Source organism: Oncorhynchus keta, chromosome 9 (genome assembly GCF_023373465.1).
Source record: "Oncorhynchus keta strain PuntledgeMale-10-30-2019 chromosome 9, Oket_V2, whole genome shotgun sequence".
Taxonomy (NCBI): Eukaryota; Metazoa; Chordata; class Actinopteri; order Salmoniformes; family Salmonidae; genus Oncorhynchus; species Oncorhynchus keta.
In genome coordinates this window covers 35687494-35711671 of record NC_068429.1, presented here as the reverse complement: position 1 = coordinate 35711671, position 24178 = coordinate 35687494, and the positions used below count along the sequence as shown (strand labels likewise).

At 43.2% G+C, this 24178-nt stretch overlaps 1 protein-coding gene across 1 annotated transcript; it reads left to right on the top strand.

The window, feature by feature from the left end:
* Nucleotides 1-6520: 6520 nt before the first annotated feature.
* On the top strand, nt 6521-23765 carry LOC118387648 (TBC1 domain family member 10A-like). The gene is made up of 9 exons (XM_035776226.2): nt 6521-7307; nt 19312-19411; nt 19724-19831; nt 19920-20026; nt 20109-20223; nt 20346-20411; nt 21003-21192; nt 21523-21677; nt 21957-23765. The coding sequence occupies exons 1-9, from the start codon at nt 7105-7107 to the stop codon at nt 22359-22361; spliced, it is 1449 nt and encodes a 482-aa protein (XP_035632119.1). The 5' UTR covers nt 6521-7104; the 3' UTR covers nt 22362-23765.
* Nucleotides 23766-24178: the final 413 nt, after the last annotated feature.

Below are 24178 nucleotides of genomic sequence, written 5' to 3'. Positions count from 1 at the left end.
GTACTGTTTGAAAATGTAAAAAATAAAAATAAAATAAAAAGTTCATCACATTTTTATTTGGCGTACCCCCGACGGCATTGCACGTACCCCAGTTTTGGAATACCTGCTCTAGAGTCCTCTCTTTCTGTCTACCCCTCTCTCCCAATCATTGTCTTGCACATCTCTTGTTATATTTCATTCAGTCTTTAATATCTTTCTCAGTTCATCGTTCTATCTTCTCTATTTTCCCACACGTTTCAGACAATATGGCATATGAGCCTTTGTGACCTTGAACAAACTCACACGCCATTGTGTCACCACCCTAACAGCTCCCTATCTGCAGGCTATGTATTGAATACAAATGCCAAACCAATTTCCATATCCACCCACATGGTGAACAATGCTAAATGTGATGTGTGTTGTGATCTGAGCTCTTCACAGACCAGTGGAGGCAGAGTGTGAAAGGACTGCCCTGAAACCACGAGACATACATGTGCTAGCCGACCTATTGTATTTGTGCCAGTGCCAGGGTACCACACACTGGGGTCAACTCAGGGGTTTTCAGTCCTCCACACATAGGCCCACTTATACTACCAAATATAGACTGACATCTCAAATTAGAGGCAACTCAAAAGTGAGTTGTGTGTAATCATAACTAGGACAGTGTCCAGGATGATTAGTGGTGTTTCCAGCCAAACAGCCTTGAGCATTAAAAGTGATGTATTTTTAGCTATTATTATTTGGCTATTTATAAGTAGGTTTATTTATGAATAAAATGCATTTTCATTATATTCTTCTATTCCTATCAGGCATTATCCAAGACAATTGTTCAAACATTAACCTTAAAGGTGTCTCCCATATTTGCGCCAGAGGATCTTGATATGAATAAGGTTAGCTATTTGCACTTGCACAGAAGAGGTTTAATATGGTCCTCCCCAAACCCACACATTCTCTGAGGCGGTTGTGGCCCTCATGGTAGGACAACATCAAGAGGGTTAACAGCAAACAAAGTCTGTTGACAGTTTGACGGTATCCCCTACCACCTGCACCTGTCATTTTGGAAGGTTTGAGGCCAGACCCCCATTTTGAGAATCATCCATTGCGTTAAAGTGTTATCATTCCATTTCTGTGGAATCAAAACCTCATTGCCCTCAAAATTCATTAGAGACACTGAAAAAGAGACATTCACTTTCATCTCATGGAGCAGTAATTTAGGACATGTTAGCTAAATGCATCGATAGGTGGCGACAAATATCAACTAACACTATTTGCTGACAACAGCCATAGACATTAAAACCAAACACCCGAGATGTATGGGCACGTTCCAGGTTATCTTTGTTGTAGTTGCGCTGCGCAGATGATCTCACGAGCCCTGGACAAGTGTTTGGCTGGTCTGGAACCACATTCATATGATATGGCTGTCATTGTAAATAAGAATTTGTTCTTAACTGACTTGCCTAGTTAAATAAAGGTTCAATAAAATGAAATAAAAATATGAACACATGCAAAATATGTCTATACCATATTGATGTTGTTTCCGAGAACTAAACGTATCCAATCTTTGCCATGTACATATATATGTATATATTGAAAAAAATATAAGCGCATCATGCAACAATTTGAGTTACAGTTACAATCAGTAAATTGAAATAAATTCCTCTTGCAGTAATCTATGGATTTCACATGACTGGGAATACTGATATGCATCTGTTGGTCACAGATAACTTTAGTAAGTAAGTAAGTTAGGGGTGTGGATCAGAAAACCAGTCAGTATCTGGTGTGATCACCATTTTCCTCATGCAGCGCAACACTCATTTGCATAAAGTTGATCAGGCTGTTGATTGTGGACTGTGGAATGTTGTCTCACTCCTCTTCAATGGCTGTGTGAAGTTGCTGGACATTGTCGGCAACTGGAACATGCTGTCGTACACGTCAATTTAGAGCATTCCAAACATGCTCAATGTGTGACATGTCTGGTGAGTATGCAGGCCATGGAAGAACTGGGACATTTTCAGCTTCCAGGAGTTGTGTACAGATCCTTGCTACATGGGGTCATGCATTGCCATCAATAAAATGCAGTTGTGTTCGTTGTCCGTAACTTATGCCTGCCCATACCATAAGCTCACCTCCCCCATAGGGGCACTCTGTTTACAACGTTGACTTCAGCAAACTGCTCGCCCACACGACACCATACACGTGGTCTGTGGTCAGCTATTGTCGTTCTTTTAACGCAACGTAACGTAATCAACACTGCTAGCTAGCCAGCTAGCCCCCAAATAGCAGCACTGTAGAAACTATTACACTCAACGGAACGACTTGATTAGTGTAGTGTCAACAACGCAGCCACTGCCAGCTAGTCTACAAAGTCAACAACGCAGCCACTGCCAGCTAGCCTACTTCAGCAGTACTGTATCATTTTAATCATTTTAGTCAATAAGATTCTTGCTACGTAAGCTTAACTTTCTGAACATTCGAGACGTGTAGTCCACTTGTCATTCCAATCTCCTTGCATTAGCGTAGCCTCTTCTGTAGCCTGTCAACTATGTGTCTGTCTATCCCTGTTATCTCCTCTCTGCACAGACCATACAAACGCTCCACACCGCGTGGCCGCGGCCACCCTAATCTGGTGGTCCCAGCGCGCACGACCCACGTGGAGTTCCAGGTCTCCGGTAGCCTCTGGAACTGCCGATCTGCGGCCAACAAGGCAGAGTTCATCTCAGCCTATGCCTCCCTCCAGTCCCTCGACTTCTTGGCACTGACGGAAACATGGATTACCACAGATAACACTGCTACTCCTACTGCTCTCTCTTCGTCCGCCCACGTGTTCTCGCACACCCCGAGAGCTTCTGGTCAGCGGGGTGGTGGCACCGGGATCCTCATCTCTCCCAAGTGGTCATTCTCTCTTTCTCCCCTTACCCATCTGTCTATCGCCTCCTTTGAATTTCATGCTGTCACAGTTACCAGCCCTTTCAAGCTTAACATCCTTATCATTTATCGCCCTCCAGGTCCCCTCGAAGAGTTCATCAATGAGCTTGATGTCTTGATAAGCTCCTTTCCTGAGGACGGCTCACCTCTCACAGTTCTGGGCGACTTTAACCTCCCCATGTCTACCTTTGACTCATTCCTCTCTGCCTCCTTCTTTCCCTCCTTTCCTCTTTTGACCTCACCCTCTCACCTTCCCCCTACTCACAAGGCAGGCAATACGCTCGACCTCATCTTTACTAGATGCTGTTCTTCCACTAACCTCATTGCAACTCCCCTCCAAGTCTCCGACCACTACCTTGTATCCTTTTCCCTCTCGCTCTCATCCAACACTTCCCACACTGCCCCTACTCGGATGGTATCGCGCCGTCCCAACCTTCGCTCTCTCTCCCCCGCTACTCTCTCCTCTTCCATCCTATCATCTCTTCCCTCTGCTCAAACCTTCTCCAACCTATCTCCTGATTCTGCCTCCTCAACCCTCCTCTCCTCCCTTTCTGCATCATTTGACTCTCTATGTCCCCTATCTTCCAGGCCGGCTCGGTCCTCCCCTCCCCGCTCCGTGGCTCGACGACTCATTGCGAGCTCACAGAACAGGGCTCCGGGCAGCCGAGCGGAAATGGAGGAAAACTCGCCTCCTGCGGACCTGGCATCCTTTCGCTCCCTCCTCTCTACATTTTCCTCCTCTGTCTCTGCTGCTAAAGCCACTTTCTACCACTCTAAATTCCAAGCATCTGCCTCTAACCCTAGGAAGCTCTTTGCCACCTTCTCCTCCCTCCTGAATCCTCCTCCCCCCTCCTCCCTCTCTGCAGATGACTTCGTCAACCATTTTGAAAAGAAGGTCGACGACATCCGATCCTCGTTTGCTAAGTCAAACGACACCGCTGGTTCTGCTCACACTGCCCTACCCGGTGCTCTGACCTCTTTCTCCCCTCTCTCTCCAGATGAAATCTCGCGTCTTGTGACGGCCGGCCGCCCAACAACCTGCCCGCTCGACCCTATCCCCTCCTCTCTTCTCCAGACTATTTCCGGAGACCTTCTCCCTTACCTCACCTCGCTCATCAACTCATCCCTGACCGCTGGCTACGTCCCTTCCGTCTTCAAGAGAGCGAGAGTTGCACCCCTTCTGAAAAAACATACACTCGATCCCTCCGATGTCAACAACTACAGACCAGTATCCCTTCTTTCTTTTCTCTCCAAAACTCTTGAACGTGCCGTCCTTGGCCAGCTCTCCCGCTATCTCTCTCAGAATGACCTTCTTGATCCAAATCAGTCAGGTTTCAAGACTAGTCATTCAACTGAGACTGCTCTTCTCTGTATCACGGAGGCGCTCCGCACTGCTAAAGCTAACTCTCTCTCCTCTGCTCTCATCCTTCTAGACCTATCGGCTGCCTTCGATACTGTGAACCATCAGATCCTCCTCTCCACCCTCTCCGAGTTGGGCATCTCCCGGCGCGGCCCACGCTTGATTGCGTCCTACCTGACAGGTCGCTCCTACCAGGTGGCGTGGCGAGAATCTGTCTCCTCACCACGCGCTCTCACCACTGGTGTCCCCCAGGGCTCTGTTCTAGGCCCTCTCCTATTCTCGCTATACACCAAGTCACTTGGCTCTGTCATAACCTCACATGGTCTCTCCTATCATTGCTATGCAGACGACACACAATTAATCTTCTCCTTTCCTCCTTCTGATGACCAGGTGGTGAATCGCATCTCTGCATGTCTGGCAGACATATCAGTGTGGATGACGGATCACCACCTCAAGCTGAACCTCGGCAAGACGGAGCTGCTCTTCCTCCCGGGAAGGACTGCCCGTTCCATGATCTCGCCATCACGGTTGACAACTCCATTGTGTCCTCCTCCCAGAGCGCTAAGAACCTTGGCGTGATCCTGGACAACACCCTGTCGTTCTCAACTAACATCAAGGCGGTGGCCCGTTCCTGTAGGTTCATGCTCTACAACATCCGCAGAGTACGACCCTGCCTCACACAGGAAGCGGCGCAGGTCCTAATCCAGGCACTTGTCATCTCCCGTCTGGATTACTGCAACTCGCTGTTGGCTGGGCTCCCTGACTGTGCCATTAAACCCTACAACTCATCCAGAACGCCGCAGCCCGTCTGGTGTTCAACCTTGCCAAGTTCTCTCACGTCACCCCGCTCCTCCGCTCTCTCCACTGGCTTCCAGTTGAAGCTCGCATCCGCTACAAGACCATGGTGCTTGCCTACGGAGCTGTGAGGGGAACGGCACCTCAGTACCTCCAGGCTCTGATTAGGCCCTACACCCAAACAAGGGCACTGCGTTCATCCACCTCTGGCCTGCTCGCCTCCCTACCACTGAGGAAGTACAGTTCCCGCTCAGCCCAGTCAAAACTGTTCGCTGCTCTGGCTCCCCAATGGTGGAACACACTCCCTCACGACGCCAGGACAGCGGAGTCAATCACCACCTTCCGGAGACACCTGAAACCCCACCTCTTTAAGGAATACCTAGGATAGGATAAAGTAATCCTTCTCACCCCCCTTAAAATATTCAGATGCACTATTGTAAAGTGGCTGTTTCACTGGATGTCATAAGGTGAATGCACCAATTTGTAAGTCGCTCTGGATAAGAGCGTCTGCTAAATGACTTAAATGTAAATGTAAATGTAATGGTTGAGACCAGTTGGACATACTGCCAAATACTCTTAAACAACGTTGGTTGGTGGCTTATGGTAGAGAAATTAACATTCAATTCTCTGACAACAGCTCTGGTGGACAGTCCTGCAGTCAGCATTCCAATTTCACGCTCCTTCAAAACTTGAGACATCTATGGCATTGTGTTGTGTGACAAAACGGCACATTTTAGAGTGGCCTTCTATTGTCCTCAGCACAAGGTGCACCTGTGTAATGATAATGTTGTTTCATCAGCTTCTTGATATGCCACACCTGTCAAGTGGAGGAATTATCTTGGCAAGGTGGAGGAATTATCTTGGCAAGGGAGATATGCTCACTATAAGGAATGTAAACCAATTTGTGCACAACATTTTGAGATAAATAAGCTTTTTGTGCACATGGAACATTTCTGTGAACTTTTATTTCATATCATGAAACCAACACAATTCATTTTACCAGGCAAGTCAGTTAAGAACAAAGTCTTATTTTCAATGACGGCCTAGAAACAGTGGGTTAACTTGCCCGTTCAGGGGCAGAACGACAGATTTGTACCTTGTCAATTCTAGGTTTGAACTTGCAACTTTCCAGTTACTAGTCCAACACTCTAACCACTAGGCTACCCTGCCGCCACAATACATGTTGCGTTTATATTTTTGTTCAGTATATATGTATAAGCAATAACACCTGGGTGTGATATGTGGCCAATATACCAAGGCTAAGGGCTCTTCTTATCACAAAGCCCCAATGTGCCTTTTTGCTACTATAAACTGGTTACCAGCGTAATTAGAGCAGTAAAACATTTTTTTGTTGTCATAGTACACGGTCTGATATACCACGGCTGTCAGCCAATCAGCACCCAGGGCTCGAAAACCCAGTTATAAATAAACGACCTCGAACATGGCCTTTGCTGAACTGACTGTCAGCTGACGCTAGTAAGCAGTGTCTCGGTCTAATTAATCCGCGCTAGGCCTGTCAGAGTGAGTTATTGATGAGAGGTTGATGCATATTGGCTTTCAATGGTTTTATCTGGTTGACCAGTCGTTCAACAACACCATCTTGCTTGCTAGTAACGGTAGAATTAGACTGCTTTTTGTGTTGTTCTGATTTGTGTTGGTGTTGTTGACAAATAATGGCATGTTTCTCACTGCTAGCGGTTAGCTACCTTTAATGCTAACCTAGCCAGCTAGCCTCTTTAGCGGTCTATCCTGTTCATTGATTCTGACTTTCCATTTTATTTTTCGTTAACGTTAATTGTTTGGTTTGCTAACTGTAGCTAGTCGAGTGGTTTTTGATTCAGACTAGTTAGCTAACTATTTCGCTCTAATTTACCTCGACGATGCTATGCGGGTTACGATAGCTAAGGACATGTTGACGACCATAAACATTTTTTACTTCAGACAATAGCTAAGCTTTTCACTGAAATGTTTGACTTAGAATTAAATAACTGGAGGTTTACTTGACTAATGATATTAGAAGTTAAGCTAGAGAGAGGGTGGTTTAAATGGCAAGAATTAGAATTGAGCCAGGTAATGGACTTCAGTCAGCAGAGTCCATCACAAGTTTGGGGGGCACCAGAGAAAGCCTGGCACTGACAGATGAAGGCAACTCTTTCGGCTCGGACTCAGAACTAAATGGCTATACCAGCGAGAGACAGACGGATAAATATGGATTTATTGGGGGTGCACAACAATATTCAGAACAATCGTAAGTATGACCCGTCTGTTTATAATTTTCCACCAACAACGAAGTAGTCTAGATCTGTGGCTGACAAAATTGTCAAAGTGCATCTTCCTTCCAGATTAGACACTCTTTTCATCTGACTAAACGCACCACTTTATTGTTTGTAATTTTCTAATATTCACTTCACATTTGAATCAGTAGTAGCCTGTTATTTGCGTTATAACTCCAGTGGATGCTCTCCACCAAAGACAGAGAATAGTAGACGCTCTTATCCAGCGCTACTTACATTAGTGTGTACATATATTTTGGTACTTTTTCATAGTCTTCCACCGTGGGAATCGAACCCACAACCCTGGCGTTGCAAGCGCCATCTACCAACTAAACCCCACAGGAGGACTTGGAGGTCAACAGAAAGTTAGTCATCTCTTGTTCTGTGTTACTCAGAAGATGTAATTTGTCAAATGACCTGCCATATTCTGTCTAGTCCCTTACTAACCTTTAGTAACACCTGCCTTGTCCAGAATGACCCCCTACCCCACCCTTAGCAGGTTTAGTTTGCTGCTCTGTGAACCTCCTTGAGGAAGCTGTGTACAGAGTGTCTGGTCAGACAAGATGGATGAGAAAGCCTCTGTCATGTAAGTCTCTGCATCACTCAGAGTAACTGATAGAATGAGGGTTGATACACCCGGGGACCGTGGAAGAACTGCAGGTCCTTTTTCTATCTTTTCACCCTCTCAGCAGCGACTCTCTCTGGGGTCCAAACAGGCTTGAAACAGTTAATCACCACAACACAAGCACTTAAATCATAAATAAAACAATGTATCATATGATATTACTCTAATATTAAACATTTACAATATAGAATCCAGAATACCAGTGCATCAGGTTTTGTGTCTCCTCAGTCTGCATTGTGCCATGGTGGTGTTTTATCAGTTTCTTAAATTAGTTTTTAGTGCTCGCCTGAATTACTTGACATGGAAGAGTTCCATGTAGTCATGGCTGTATGTAGTACTGTGTGTTTACCAGAGTCTGTTCTGGACTTGGACTGTGAAGAGACCCCTGGTGGCATGTCTTGTTGGGTATGTATGGGTGTTTTGATCTGTGTTAGCTGTTTGGAAAGAGCTTTCAACACCAATACCCCTCAAAGACATAGTGATGCGGTCACTCTCCTCTACGTTGAGCCAGGAGAGATTGCCCACATTTACATGCGCACAGTATTCTGGATAGTAGCTCAAATCCTGCCTAAAGTCTTATTCGGAGTAAGCTGTTTACATGGACCTTTTGATATCACGCTCAGAATATCCCTGTAACCATGAATAAACAGAATACCCGACCTCTCTAATACTCTTGTGGATGAATGGAAGCAAGTCCCTGCATCAATATCAATATACCAACATCTATTGGAAAACCTTCCCAGAAGAGTGGAGGCTGTTTATAGAAGCAAAGGGGGGACCAATTCCATATTAATGCCCATGATTTAGGAATGAGATGTTCAACAAGCAGTTGTCCACCTACTTTTGGTCATGTAGTGTATCTTAAATATATGTGGGTATTTGGCAATGTTTCTTAAACTTAGATCAGACAGAACATTTTCTCAAACTAAATATGTTGATGTTAGTTGGCGGGGATCTTTACTTAAGCAGTATTGTTTTGATGCATTTCTAATACCTTAATACTCTTTCTAGTAGATGTTTTCAAATACCCCTTTTCCATCTGTTGCTTATTCAACATGTTTGGGATGGAAAGGGGTAGGAAATATATGCCTTCATTTCTCATACTTTTAGCTTTAATTTGACACTCAATTTGACATGCTCCTATGAACATTACATGTTGGTGCTCATGGGTCCTTTTACATGGAAATGCCCATTCATAAACACACAGGCTTTACTCAATGCTAGTGGTAGATCATTAGTAAAAATATACAAACGTAAGGGGCCAAGACGGCTACCACGAGGTATGCAAAACTCTTCCTGGTTTATGTTAGAGGCTTTAATTATAGAACACCCTGTTTTCCTTTAGATGGGTAAACGCTCGATCCACGGTGTTAGATGTAAAGTCATACTTTTTTTTTTTTAGCAGCAGCCTATGATCGATAATGTAAATAGCTGTACTGAAGTCTAACAAAACAGCTCCCACAATCTTATCAATTTCTTTCCGCCAATCATTTGTCTTCATGCCGTACATGTTGATTGACCTTCCCTGTAAGCGTGCTGAAAGTCAGTTGTTAATTTGTTTACTGTGAAAAAGCATTGCATCTGGTTAAACCATTTTTTTTCCCCCAAAAGTTTACTACGGGTTGGTAGCAGGCTGATTTGGTCGGCTGTTTGAACCAGTGAAGGGTGCTGCTTTGCTATTTTTGGTTAACGGTATGACTTTTTCTTCCCTCCAGGCCAGAGTGCTCATACTTTTCTGTAGGCTTAGATTGAAGAGATGGCAAATGGGAGTAGCAATATAGTCCACTACCATCCTCAAGCATTTTCCATCCAAGTTGTCATTACCAGTTTGTTTGTCATTATTGATGAACAATATTTTCACCTCTTCCACATTCACGTTAAGAGTTAAAAACGACAATGCTTGTCTTTCATAATCTGATCAGTAATGCATGGCTTTGAAGGTTGAGTTTGTTGGCACGTCATGCCTAAGTTTGCTAATCTTGCCAATGAAAGTCATTAAAGTATTTTGCAATATCAGAGGGTTTCGTGATGAATGAGTCATCTACCTCAATGAAGGATCGAGCGGACTTTGCCTTTTTGGCCAAAATGTCATTTTGACTCATCCATTATATAATTTCTCTTCAGAAGAAGAATTTTCATAAATGTGTGTAGTTTACAAAACACAATGCAGTTGAGGTGACCAGGGCATGTGTTTGCTTAAATGTTGTCGCAGGAAGAGAACCTCCTAGACTAACAAATTCAGGGTTCTATGGTGACATGTTGAAAAATGTAGAAGCGCACAAAAAAATGTAGGAGTGCAATGAAAAATATTTGCGGAAAGATGTGAATTGCCAGCAATTACAAATACAGGGTTTCGGCGCACCAGTTAAGATTGAGATATAAGCCTACATTGGGTGTATATTTATCCTAGCTACTTTTGAAGCTCAGCTCCTGAAGAAGCTCTTTATTTCTTTATCTGTGGCACCACGTTTGCTTGTTTTGTTTGGGGCACTGGTGCTCCCAAATAAAAATTCCAGGTAGCAAAATATTATTTTTGTGCTTACAAAATGGTAGCACTGTAGAGCCCTGAAATGGGAATAGGGACATCATAATCACAGGCAAACTCCTAGTAAGGAGTTAAAAAAAAAAAAAAAAAATTAGGCTACTACCAAACTTCCTTTTAATTGCTAATCGGGAGATTGGATTGTCATTTCCATGTAAAAGAGCCCAAGTGCACCAACGTGGAGTTCATAGGAGCATGTCAAATGAAAGCGAAGAGTATACAGTGGGGCAAAAAAGTATTTAGTCAGCCACCAATTGTGCATGTTCTCCCACTTAAAAAGATGAGAGGCCTGTTATTTTCATCATGGGTACACTTACACTATGACAGACAAAATGAGGGGGAAAAATCCAGAAAATCACATTGTAGGATTTTTAATGAATTTATTAGCAAATTATGGTGGAAAATAAGTATTTGTTCACCTACAAGCAAGATTTCTGGCTCTCACAGACCTGTAACTTCTTCTTTAAGAGGCTCCTCTGTCCTCCACTCATTACCTGTATTAATGTCACCTGTTTGAACTTGTTATCAGTATAAAAGACACCTGTCCACAACCTCAAACAGTCACACTCCAAACTCCACTATGGCCAAGACCAAAGAGCTGTCAAAAGACACCAGAAACAAAATTGTAGATCTGCACCAGGCTGGGAAGACTGAATCTGCAATAGGTAAGCAGCTTGGTTTGAAGAAATCAACTGTGGGGGCAATTATTAGGAAATGGAAGACATACAAGACCACTGATAATCTCCCTCGATCTGGGGCTCCACGCAAGATCTCACCCCGTGGGGTCAAAATTATCACAAGAACAGTGAGCAAAAATCCTAGAACCACACGGGGGGACCTAGTGAATGACCTGCAGAGAGCTGGGACCAAAGTAACAAGGCCCACCATCACTAGAATGTCATATGGTCAGCTGAAACCAAAATATAACTTTTTGGTAAAAACTCAACTCGTCGTGTTTGGAGGACAAAGAATGCTGAGTTTCATCCAAAGAACACCATACCTACTGTGAAGCATGGGGGTGGAAACATCATGCTTTGGGGCTGTTTTTCTGCAAAGGGACCAGGACGACTGATCCATGTGAAGGAAAGAATGAATGGGGCCATGTATCGTGAGATTTTGAGTGAAAACCTCCTTCCATCAGCAAGGGCATTGAAGATGAAACGTGGCTGGGTCTTTCAGCATGACAATGATCCCAAACACACCGCCCGGGCAATGGAGTGGCTTCGTAAGAAGCATTTCAAGGTCCTGGAGTGGCCTAGCCAGTCTCCAGATCTCAACCCCATAAGTCTTTGGAGGGAGTTGAAAGTCCATGTTGCCCAGCAACAGCCCCAAAACATCACTCTAGAGGAGATCTTGCCTGGAGGAATGGGCCAAAATACCAGCAACCGTGTGTGTGAACCTTGTGAAGACTTACAGAAAACGTTTGACCTCTGTCATTGCCAACAAAGGGTATATAAAAAAAGTATTGAGAAACTTTTGTTATAGACCAAATGCTTATTTTCCACCATAATTTGCAAATTCATTAAATCCTACAATGTGATTAATTTAAAAAAAAAATCATTTAAGTGGGATAACTTGCACAATTGGTGGCTGACTAAATACTTTTTTTGCCCCACTGTATTTTTGGGAAATAAAGGTGTAGATTTTTCAACAATTTTTGTATCTTTAAAATTAGGCATCAGTAATGGCTTTGATTTCTGGTCAAACAGATTGTGAAGGAGTCTTGGACAACATATTGCAGAAAAATATAATACAATACATCAAAACACAATGCTGAAGTAAAGACCCCTGCCAACTAATATGAACACATATTTATTTTTGGGAAAATGATTTGCCTTCTGTTTAAGAAGATTGCCTTGGGCCTTGTTATTCTGTTACCAAAACTCCATCTTTAAGATTTTCTAATGTCTCTCCCTCATCAGGAGGGAGGATAATGAAAGTTCACAGAACTAACAAGTAAAGGGATGTGATTTAAAAAATAAAACAATTTAGGCCACATCTTGATTCTTTCCAATTTATGGGCGCTTCACTATCTATATATACAGTACCAGTCAAAGGTTTGGACACCTACTCCAGGCTGTATCATAACCGGTGCCTATTGGTAAGTCCCATAGGGTGTCCTTTAGTGGTTTCTTTGCAGCCATTTGACCTGATTTATGCGGTCTCCTCTGAACAGTTGATGTGTCTGTTACTTGAACTCTGAAGCATTTATTTGGCCTACAATCTGAGGTGCAGTTAATTCTAATGAACTTATCTTCTGCAGCAGAGGTAATTCTGGGTCTTCCTTTCCTGTGTCGGTCCTCATGGGAACCAGTTTCATCATAGTGCTTGATGTTTTTTGCGACTGCACTTAACTTTAGTTCTTGAGATTTTCTGAATTGACTGACCTTCATGTCTTAAAGTAATGGACTGTCATTTCTCGTTTCTTATTTGAGCTGTTCTTGCCATAATATGGACTTGGCCTTTTACCAAATAGGCCTATCTTCTGTGTACCACCCCTACTTTGTTACAACACAACTCTTTTGAACTGCACTGTTTTGTGGCTTGTAAGTAAGCATTTCACGGTAAGGTCTACACTTGTTGTATTTGACGCATGTGACAAAGTTTGATTTGATTGGCTCAAACGCATTAAGAAGGAAAGTTCCACAAATTAACTTTTATGGCACACCTGTTAATTGACATTTATTCCAGGTGACTACCTCATGAAGCTGGTTGAATGCCAAGAGTGTGCAAAGCTGTCATCAATGCGAAGGGTGGCACCTTTGAAGAATCTCAAATATATTTATATAATATAATTAATTTTTTTCAAATATCTTCTCAATAATTGTTTTTAAATTCAAGGTCATACACTGCATTTCAAACGATCAGCAGTAATCTAATGAAATAAGGGCTTGGGAAGTTATAGCTAGGCTTAATCGAAGCCATCCACAACCATGGAACCCACTAATTTATTTTATGAAAATAGTTTTTTTTGTTGCAATAAACACTTTGGTCTTTCAAGTCTATGAAAATGCCCTTTTTTTGTTACACATTTGAACTAGTTCTATTCATAATGCACATTCAATAATATTGACAAACTTCTTGTAGCAGGCATTAGGCCAGGGTCCCCCAACTGGTGGTTTGAGGGTCGAATTTGGCCCACGTGGTTTTACTTAATTTTTTTTATACTGAACTAAAATATAAATGCAATTTCAATTGTTTTACTGATGTACATTTCAAATAAATTCATTATTCCCTAATCTATGAATTTCAAATGACTGGGCAGGGCACAGCCATGGGTGGGCCTGGTAGGGCATAGGCCCAAACACTTGGGAGCCAGGCCATCCAATCAGAATTATTTTAATTTATTTATTTTCCCACAAAAGGGCTTTATTACAGACACAAATTATCCTCAGTTTAATCAGCCGTCTGGGTGGCTGGTCTCAGACGATCCTGCAGATGAAGAAGCCGGATGTGGAGAGCCTGGCGTGGTACACATGGTCTGCGGTTGTGAGACTGGTTGGATGTACTGCCAAATTCTCTAAAACAATGTTTGAGGTGCCTTATGGTAGAGAAATTAACATCAAATTCTTTGGCAACTGCTCCAGTGGATGTTCCTGCTGACAGCATGCCATTTGCACCCTCCCTCAACTTGAGACGTAACATTGTTGTGTGACAACTGTACATGTTACTGTGGCCTTTTATTGTCCCTAGCACAAGGTCCACCTGTGTAATGATCATGCTGTTTAATCAGCTTCTTGATATGCCACACCTTTTAGGTGGATGGATTATTTTGACAAAGGCAAAATGCTCACGAACAGGGATGTAAACAAATTTGTGCACAATTATATTTTTTTTGCGTATGGAAAATATCAGGTCTTTTATTTTATCTTGTGAAACATGGGACTAACACTTTACATGTAGCGTTTATATTTTTGTTCAGTATAGAATTTTAATTGTTGGACATAAGACTGTAAAAATACCAAAATCAGCTCAGATTTTTGTTTTGGAAATCTGTTCCCAAGTATTCCCACGCATAAGAGGTGATCATATACAAATGTAAGCAAGGTTTAAGATTGTTCCGATTTTTGCGGTCAAATTGCAATCTTCAAATTGTTTGTAGTTATGTTCCAACCATCCGCTCAAGAAATCGGCCCGCAGCTGAATCTAGTTGATTATCCCTGCATTAGGCTATGGAAAATTAACATGGGTCTCATCAATAATCTCTCAAGCCCATGTGCTAGTGATTAGCCAGCTATTCTTTTATATGTCAAGTTTGGCCAACTTGGCTCTATTTGCTAGTTACGGTTGAGCAGTTAGAAGGGTGTGTTCATAACAATTTGTCTGTCTCCCAACTGTTTGAAAAGCATGTTGACCTCGCCACTTTGTTCAGATGTTGAAATCAAGTGGCCTACATTATTTCTCAATGAGAAATTCCTTTCTATAATTGTTTTATACTTATTGCACATTTATAAAACAGACTGAACAGCTAGTGTAACAGTCTTTGGCTAAAATGCTGCTAGCATTATGTGGTACCCTGACAAACTGAGCATTTTCCAGAATCAATGTTCATTGATACACTTGTTTTAGGTGTCTGCCCTGCTCGCAACTTGAGTAGTTGAGACATAAAAAGGGTATCGTTAGAACTTAAACTTCTCTATAGTCAATGTTTTGGTGTCCATGTGACCGATTCTGTTGCACCAAACACTGAGTTGAAACATCTTGTCAGAGGGGAAGATGTGACCTCTCAACTTTGTTGGTGTGAGAGGGGCTTGGTGTGTGTAGCGGAAGAGGTGACACGAGAGGTTTCACTCTCGCAAATTTGTTTCTCCAAAATGAAGCGTGTGTTTCTATAGGCTTACTTTGGTCCTAAGCTTGTCGCCTGCCTTCCTGCCTTTGGGGCAACGACTCTCATTGTTAGGACTGAGATATGAGCATCTTGTTATTATACACAAATCTCTGGTATAAATCGGAAGGTACACACTAGAGCGAAGAAGACCAGACCAAAAATACAGCATGAGAACAAGCGAACATAAGAGCTCAAAAAGAACAACCTTGATTCTTGCTATACAGGCATTTGGAATATCACGCAAAAACATTTTGAATTAATCAAATTTATCGCCACGCCCTAATTTATACATTGACTTAACTCATTCTGTTAAATCAGTAACCGAATTACAAAAAAAAATCAGTAAAGTAATTCCTGCAGTTGAATTTTCTACAATGGCATATCATAGTAGTCACAAACCACAGTTTAATCAACTGTTACTGTCCTCCCTTCCACTGGCATTCTGTTATGTTCAGCGCATAACTGTTTTATTTCTGTCCGTCTGGTGGTCTAAGTGTGAGTGTTAAAACAGTCTGGACAACCCCTCGCTCTCTCTGCGTCCCCGCTTAATGTTACCTCTCCCGGCTCTTACTGACACATACCCCTCTCTTACATTAACTGGAACCAGCATCTGAACCGACACTGGTGTCATTAGACCTTAAAGTAGTTGAAATTTGATCAGTCCACCCTAGCCTTGATTTCGACATACACAAACCAGAATTTCTGACCAGGCCAGGTCGGCCTTGATTTGAACGTCTATAGACTGTTTTGGTCTGGAACAAATCTTAACCCATCAGATGTCTGTTTGGACAGTACAGTGTGTAGAATAATACCCATATTTGCAAAGCAGGATATTGCATATTTCTACATTTGTGTACCTATTTATACATTGCCATAAAGAGTGACATTCAAATCCATAATTATGCATTTCTTTGTAGTACAGATCAGGGACCATGATGTAATTCTGTTACTGGGTGTAAATCCACTTGACTTTTTTTCCCAAGGTGTCATGTCATAGCTGACACCCCATTCTTTCTGCGGACCTCGTTGAATCTTAATTTGGAGCAGATATTTAGCGTTGAAGGTGAGATTATACTGAAATTTCGTTACCAAACTTTGTATCTTAGAATGGGGTAGTTTTTTATAGACTATAGTAGACCTGGGTGCTTTGGTTTAATTCATTGGCCTCTTCTGGTGATTGTCAGCCATTTTTACATTTTTTGTGACACTCTCAGCCAAGTCATTGTTGGCTGTACTGTTACAAATGCAGGAGTTTAGGACAGTCCAACAGTTTATTCTCAGTGGGCCCTTTGGCTGCATAAGTGGAGTCCATGAAGACTCTGGAAGTCCTGCAGTATCTTGAATAATCAGTTCCAGACATGTCATACCATGTAGGCTAATCTACAAAAGATGTAAATGTTTTCTCCATTGTAAAAAGCAAGATCACCATACAGACTCGTAGTTTATTGTTTTCTAGTTGTTTACTGCTGCCATGGTGACTTGACAACCTTTTTTGTGTATTATGGCATTGTTCTTCCCTCATTTTGCTTACCAGTGTGGTATGTTAGACTGGGTACTGCTGCCTTGCAAAACAGAATCCTGGCCTGATGGGTCACCTCTTGTTCTGAACAAATACCTTCAAACTCGTCTGCTTACAGCCTATTGTGATGTGCATTTCTCTCCAGTGTTTAGGCTCCCAGTGAGTGGTTGCTGAGCAAGAGTAGGAATGGCGAGGTAACAGAACTTCCCCTTACTTCTGTTAGAATTTCCTGTTTTTGTGTGCTTTGCGGGTCGTGGCAAGTGTCCCACTGTTTTGTCTGAGGATGGATTTCCTGTGAGGAGTAGGAAGAGATCAGCCGCTGCCCCGCCCCTTCCCCCATGAATGCCAGGATGTGATGAAGTATACCACATCCCAGCACAGTGCTTTGTATGGTGTTTTGTATTTGAGTGAGTGATCAGAATAGGGTTGGGCTGATATGATTTGATTGTGATTGACACATCTATCGTGATGTGCAAGACTATGCTCTATTTGAACTTTACACATCAAAACTATGCAGTTTAATCAGTTAGACTTCATTTTCAACATCTTGATAGAGCCTAAATTAACCAAGCCTTCTGTTTTTTTTTGCCACACAGTGAATATTTCATGATAATCTGACTAATATTGTAAATGAGCACAAAATGCAGTCTGGAATGATTTAGTCGTTAACGGCGCAAATTATTTTATCGGATATCGCAACATTTGGAGTAACATATCGCACAACCCTAGCTCAGAATGATCATCTTTGGACTACACCTGTCCCTGTTTACCTAGTCTCCATTTCTGAGATCAACCTTGACCCGGGATACCTGTAATATGATAGTCTTCACTAATCCAGCAAGGTTAATGCTAATCACTCTGCTTAGCCCTGTGCTAGCTGCTATTTCTCCACCTTGTAAAGCAATTGCTTGTGAGGCACTGCTGTGTACACAGCATGAGTGACCACTTCTGCTTTGTGGTTTTAGGTCTAGTATCTCATGTGATCTGATCTGGCCTGCTGGACGGAAAGAGAATGTAGGCCTAAGTGTTCAGCCCATTTGGTTGGATGTAGACTAATGACTGCAAGGCTGTCCCTAAAAGGAAATAAAACAAATGTAAACATAAAGCAGACTTGTCAGAGCCTTTTTAGGCTAAGAGCTTGTTAGTTTTAGCCTGTCCAATCTGTAATGTGTTATTGTTAAGTCTGCTACAGAACCCACAACAAAGAGGCTTATCTGGCTGTTCGGTCCTGCTCCATTGGAAGGGAAGGACATGTTGTCCTTCGCATAATGCTGCTACGGTTACCACAGTTGCCACTACCTTGACCGCAGTTGCTACCACTGACAGAACGTGTGTGTCTCAAATCAATTCCATTTAAGGGGCATTATTGGCATGGAAACGCATGTTTACATTGCCAAAGCAAGTGAAATAGATAAACAATAAATGAACAGTCCACATTACACACACAATGTCCAAAAGAATAAAGACATTTCAAATGTCATTATGTCTATGTACGATGTAATAATGTGCAAATATTTGAAGTACAAAAGGGAAAATAAATAAACCTATATATAGGTTGTATTTAAAATGGTGTTCACTGTTTGCCCTTTTCTTGTGGCAACAGGTCATACATCTTGCTGCTGAGATTGTACACTGTATTTCACCCAATAGGTATGGGAGTTTATCAAAATGTGACTCTTCACAAGGCTATGCTCACTGAGTCTGTACATAGTCAAAGATTTCCTTTAATTTGAGGTCAGTCAGTGGTCAGGTATTCTGCCACTATGTACTCTCTGTTTAGGGCCAAATAGCATTCTAGTTTGCAGTTTTGTCAATTATTTCCAATGTGTCAAGTAATGATCGTTTTGTCATGATTTGGTTGAGTCTAATTGTGTTGCTGTTCTGTCTCTCTCATATTCATGTAGCCCTACAACAGACAACCTAGTTTCATTCATTCCAGAGAAGTCTATGCTTAATTAATGAGTGCAAAAAAATCTCATGGTGGTTTTCACCCCTCTGCATCCACCTTGGTAATTTGACCACAGTTAGTCCAGTGTACTGGGTGTGTCAGTCAGCTGGTTACAATAAAGATGCTCTTCCTCTGAGCGACTCTGAAACACACACAGCCCCTTTGAACTACCCTCTCCTACCAAGGGAAGGAGCCCAAGCCCAGCAGTCCTCCAGAACCATGTCAGATTTCTCTTTTTTTTAATCTGGAGACTCAACAATGGCAGCTATTGTCCTTGTCTCATCTTTTTATATTCTGGTTTCAATGGACACTACGATCATATGGCTCCAGTTTTCTAGTCGAAAGAGAGCACGCTCCTCTGGCGAATGATTTTCGGAAGCTACAGGTAGCAGCTTCCTGTGAGGGATGGGTCTTCCTCCTTCCCTGACTCGCCTCATTTCGTTGGTGTCTGCAATGTGTTTTAGACACTGGTGTGTAGCTGTAGACTAACTCTCTATCGTTCCCCTGACTCCCACAGAGCTGAAGACATCCCTCCTGAAGTGCTGAGACAGAGAGAGGCCAAATGGCTGGACATGCTCAACAACTGGGACAAATGGATGGCCAAGAGACACAAGAAGGTCAGCAAGTCCAACATCTGCTGCTCAACACCGGCTGATAGGCTACCGAAAGCCCAATGCTGACCATAACCGGTTTCTTTATCGAAAGCATGTTAACCTTGCAAGCTGTCATGTGTCACCCCTTCTCTTATTGAGTAACTTATGCAGTAAGCACCAGAAAATATGTAAGGAAAGTAATTGAACACATACTTGAACAATCTACCCCCCTTGCCTGATATTGAATGTATTCCACTGAATGAATTCCTATGATTTTTAATCTCACTGTACATGATTGAGTGCTACTGTCACAGCCACTAAATCCCTGCCCCCCAGATGAAGCTGCGCTGTCAGAAGGGCATCCCCCCCTCGCTGCGAGGCCGGGCGTGGCTCTACCTGTCAGGAGGAAAGGTGAAGAGGGAGCAAAACAAGGGCAAGTTCGAGGTCGGTCACTAACTACCATCGCTACACACAAATTCATACAGTCTTGTACTTTTTCGCATGTGTATTCAGCTAACTGTGGTTTTTAAAGGAGCTGGACAGGCAGGCAGGAGACCCTAAGTGGGTGGATGTGATCGAGAAGGACCTCCACAGACAGTTCCCCTTCCATGAGATGTTTGTGGCGAGAGGAGGCCATGGGTGAGTAGCTCATTTGACGTGGACCAATAGCTATTTCTCAGTACGTTTGTTTTTTGTAACCCAAAATCGTGTGCGTGTGTAGGCAGCAGGACCTGTACCGTGTCCTCAAAGCCTACACACTGCACCGGCCTGAAGAGGGTTACTGCCAAGCTCAAGCTCCCATCGCTGCTGTGCTGCTAATGCACATGCCTGCTGAGGTCAGTCCACGCATATCATCCCTGTATATGCAAAAAACATTTGAATAGTCTGTTACTCACACTACAGTAAGGTGGCATACACCACAGCTGTGCTGAATTCATGTTTGTGCTTTATTTAACAGGATGCATTCTGGGGTCTGGTGCAGATTTGTGAGAAGTACCTTCCTGGATACTACAGTGTAGGGCTGGTAAGACTGACCACAGGTGTACCACACTGATACGCTAACATTTATTTACGCTAACACAAGGAACCAAGGTCACATGTTGATGAGAATCCGCAGTTTGTTGGTTGTGACAGGGAGGGTTTTATATTTGGGTTTAAAGATCAGGCTTACCGCGTGCAGTTCGTTGGGTTTTCCCAAGGGCAGAGCTAGAGAGTAACTCAGAAGAGCTTACCTATCACTAAAATACAGTTAAACATTAATTCAGCATGTTTATCATTGTCTGGAACTTCCGTGTCTTGCAAAAGAAAAGCTGTACAATGTTAGGTGACAGTCATGTTGAATGCAGGTATCATATTACTGGGCAAGCTCTTTAGCTGACATGTGCTGCTGTCATTACATGTCCTGTAGTCTGATGTCTGTGACCAGCTAATAACAAATGGCCCTGAGTGAGCGGGTGACCAGGCAATGTTGGCCGGTTAATGAAACTGTTACATTTTTTAAAAAGGAAGGAGTCTGTTCTCTCTCCCCCTCACCCCCCTTTGCCTCTCAACCCCCCCATTTGTCTTTCTCCCCCCATCTCTCCATTCTGATGGGGGTTCCTGTGTGCTCCTGAAGGAGGCGATCCAGCTGGATGGGGAGATCCTGTTTGCTTTGCTGAAGCGGGTGTCTCCTCTGGCCCACCGCCACCTGAAGAAGCACAAACTGGACCCCATCCTGTACATGACGGAGTGGTTCATGTGTGCCTTCTCCAGAACCCTGCCCTGGGCCTCTGTGCTACGTGTCTGGGACATGTTCCTTTGTGAGGGTGAGACGCAGAATGTCTTAACAGGGTCTTTGTAGTGCAATATGTCTCATATAGCCACATGCATTAGACATGTATGACATTGGTAACGTGCAATGCATGTCATGCTGATTCCACACAGTAAACACACACTTACATTTTGTCCACATGAGAGCATTCTCTGAGAGGCACGCTCTTTAGACAGACTGACATGGACACACACCCCCCAGCATACTCATAATCACCTACATTATAGGCACATTCAAACATACAATAAAACACACAAATATGTCATACAAGACTCAGGACACTGTGCGACTTCATCTGTTTGTCTGGTGTTGTCCGGTCGTCCAGGAGTGAAGATCATCTTCCGGGTGGGCCTGGTGCTGTTAAAGTGCATGCTGGGCTCTCAGGACAAGCTGAAGACTTGTCAGGGACAGTATGAGACCATGGAGCTGCTCAAGACCATAGACACACGCTACATGCTGGAAGGATTCCTAGTGCGGGAGGTAGTGATGCGCAACCAACATCCACAGCCAGATTTCTAGAAACATCCATACTGGAAAATGTGTCATGGGTTTTTAACCACTTTGAAAATTGCTGACATGAATGTCAGGACTCTCAGGGCTGTGTTAAGGGCTATGGTGTAAACTGAAAAGACCCTGCTGCCACCTAGTGGTACTTTAATAAAACTATGATATTAGTCATGATTTCTGCTACCTTATCAAGCAAGCTGACAAGAGTTTAAGACTGCTAGGTTAACCACTGCCGCTTATGCTCTGTCCCAGATTATAGAGCTGCCGTTGTCAGAGCGGGACGTTGAGAAGGAGCACCTGGCCCAGCTGCGGCGCTGGAAGGAGACCCGGGGTGAGTTGCACTGCAAGTCCCCTCCCAGAATGCACGGCGCCAAGGCTATCATGGCCGCCGAACCACCCAGTCGCCAAGACCTGCGCCAGAACCCCACCATCATAGTCGAGTCGTCCCTGGCAACCAATAAGAATGTGGAAGGCCAGGAGGAGGACAAGGCGAGGATAAAGACCAAAGAGCAGAAGAATGGAAAGAACGGCACCCCGGTGGCATCCAACCCTGAACCCTGCGACACTTCTACCAAGCCCACCCCACCCCTCAAAGACTCACCCTTGCAGGGCTCCAATCAGAGCCTGATTAGCACAGAACATGACACCTACCTGTAGCAGATGGAAAGAGCTTGGACCAGCTGGGGATTACAAAACCTGTTTACTGCTCACGGACTCCAGATCTCCAGTATACCCTTAACCTCTGACCCCTTCCCACTCCCACCTTCTTGACTGACACTTTCAATTATAGCCCAATGCATCTATAGCAAAACACTCCATAAGAATGGAAGCCTCTGGTGTATCTTCCATATTGCCCTGGGTGCTACAACAAGTGTAGACTGTTGTTTTTTACACATGTATGGGGGGTGTCAATTTAATCATCAGTTGGAAGAGTGCAGCACTTCGTTCAGTGGACCATATGGATATACAGGCACTTTGGCTGAGGGTAGATTGTATAGCCTGCTGCTGAAATCAATCACGTCAGTTTATCTCAATCTTTTCTTATTTAATTAACTATTTTAGGCTGATTCAAGATCAGGTGACATAACTAACTATGAAGTCTGTTTAGGCAGGAGTCCTGGCCCTGTCCCAGCTGATCTGGGGTCATTACTGGATGCTTGAGCACTACGCCTGTTTGTCACTTAATATGTATGTACTGTAGTATAAGACACTACATTGCCAACACACACCAATCCTGCATTGTTAGATTAACAGGAAATGTCAATAGTTAAATTGTAAGCACAATAGAATATGGTTTGAATACCCTAGGTTGCCAACATATTGTATAAAGAAACGCTATTGTCATTCACTCATTGGTGCGTCCTTTTCTCTCTGGTTGTAGTTGATGTTGATGAACACTAGAGGGCTCTTGTGGGTCCATTGTTCAGCCCTGACCAATGAAGGACTTGAACGACAGGCTCAAGGGGAAACCAATCATCTGTATCATTTATAGTTTCTAATAAGGTTAATTAACATTTGCTGGACAATTCCTGTCACTAGACCAACAATTTGATGTACCATGTTTTTTTGTGTTGTAAGAGCCATGTTGTCTAAATCATTCCTTTGTGTATGATTCTGTGCAGGGCTTCAGGGAACAGAGTCCGTGTGTAGTTATGTAGTGGGAGAATGCCAAACGATGGAACGCTCATGTCATACTCAGCCATGTTGATTCTGCTTTGTTGATAAAATGTGCTTACGTATACTCGTTTTATTAGATCTGTGCATAATTGTTTTATGTAATCGTCAATATTACGCACGGGTGTGTTAGTCAAATATTTGCCTTTAGATTAGAACTGCAGAAGTTATTTTCTGAAGAGACTGTTTTATATCAAGTAAAATATACATAAAAAAAATATTGAACTTATGTATGGTAAAATGATTTCTGTAAATTGCTATGGATTTTCACACTTGCACATAGTTTAGAACTTCACATACTATAGATTTATTTGTCTAAGATGAAGCGCCTTGTCCCTGGTCAAGTCCTTTAAGAATAAAATGTACATTTTGTTTGTCTTCTGTAAAGTTGCCCGTGTTTACATCGTGTGACGTCTGTCCATGTAACCTCTAAATGTGTGGCAACCAACACTGACACCACTAATGTATTAGGTGTCTGCACTTTTCATAATCGAAATCTCAAAGCACTTCGTAAGCAAAAGACACAAGCTATATCATGACAGGTCAACCAATAGAGGCCAAGTCTTTGACAGCTGCATCCTCTGCAGATAGAGGGTCAGTTCATGGCTTGAGTGGAGGAAACTGGTCAGAGGATGGTGATCTTGTAGAGGGCAAGTCTGGGAACCAGCCTGAGTCATATAGCCACTGGGCTTCTCTTCCACTCTGTAACACCCACTTAAGTGATGCCTCAGCAGCTCTGGGTGCCAGAACTCACCACACCAAGTTCAGGATAGTAGTCCTCTCTATGAGCCCTCTGCCTC

Coding starts and splice junctions, on each gene's coding strand:
- LOC118387648 (XM_035776226.2), top strand. CDS start 7,105: ATGGCAAGAATTAGAATTGAGCCAGGTAATGGACTTCAGTCAGCAGAG. Junction 19,412..19,723: donor TGGCCAAGAGACACAAGAAG/GTCAGCAAGTCC, acceptor CCTGCCCCCCAG/ATGAAGCTGCGCTGTCAGAA. Junction 20,027..20,108: donor GTGGCGAGAGGAGGCCATGG/GTGAGTAGCTCA, acceptor GTGCGTGTGTAG/GCAGCAGGACCTGTACCGTG.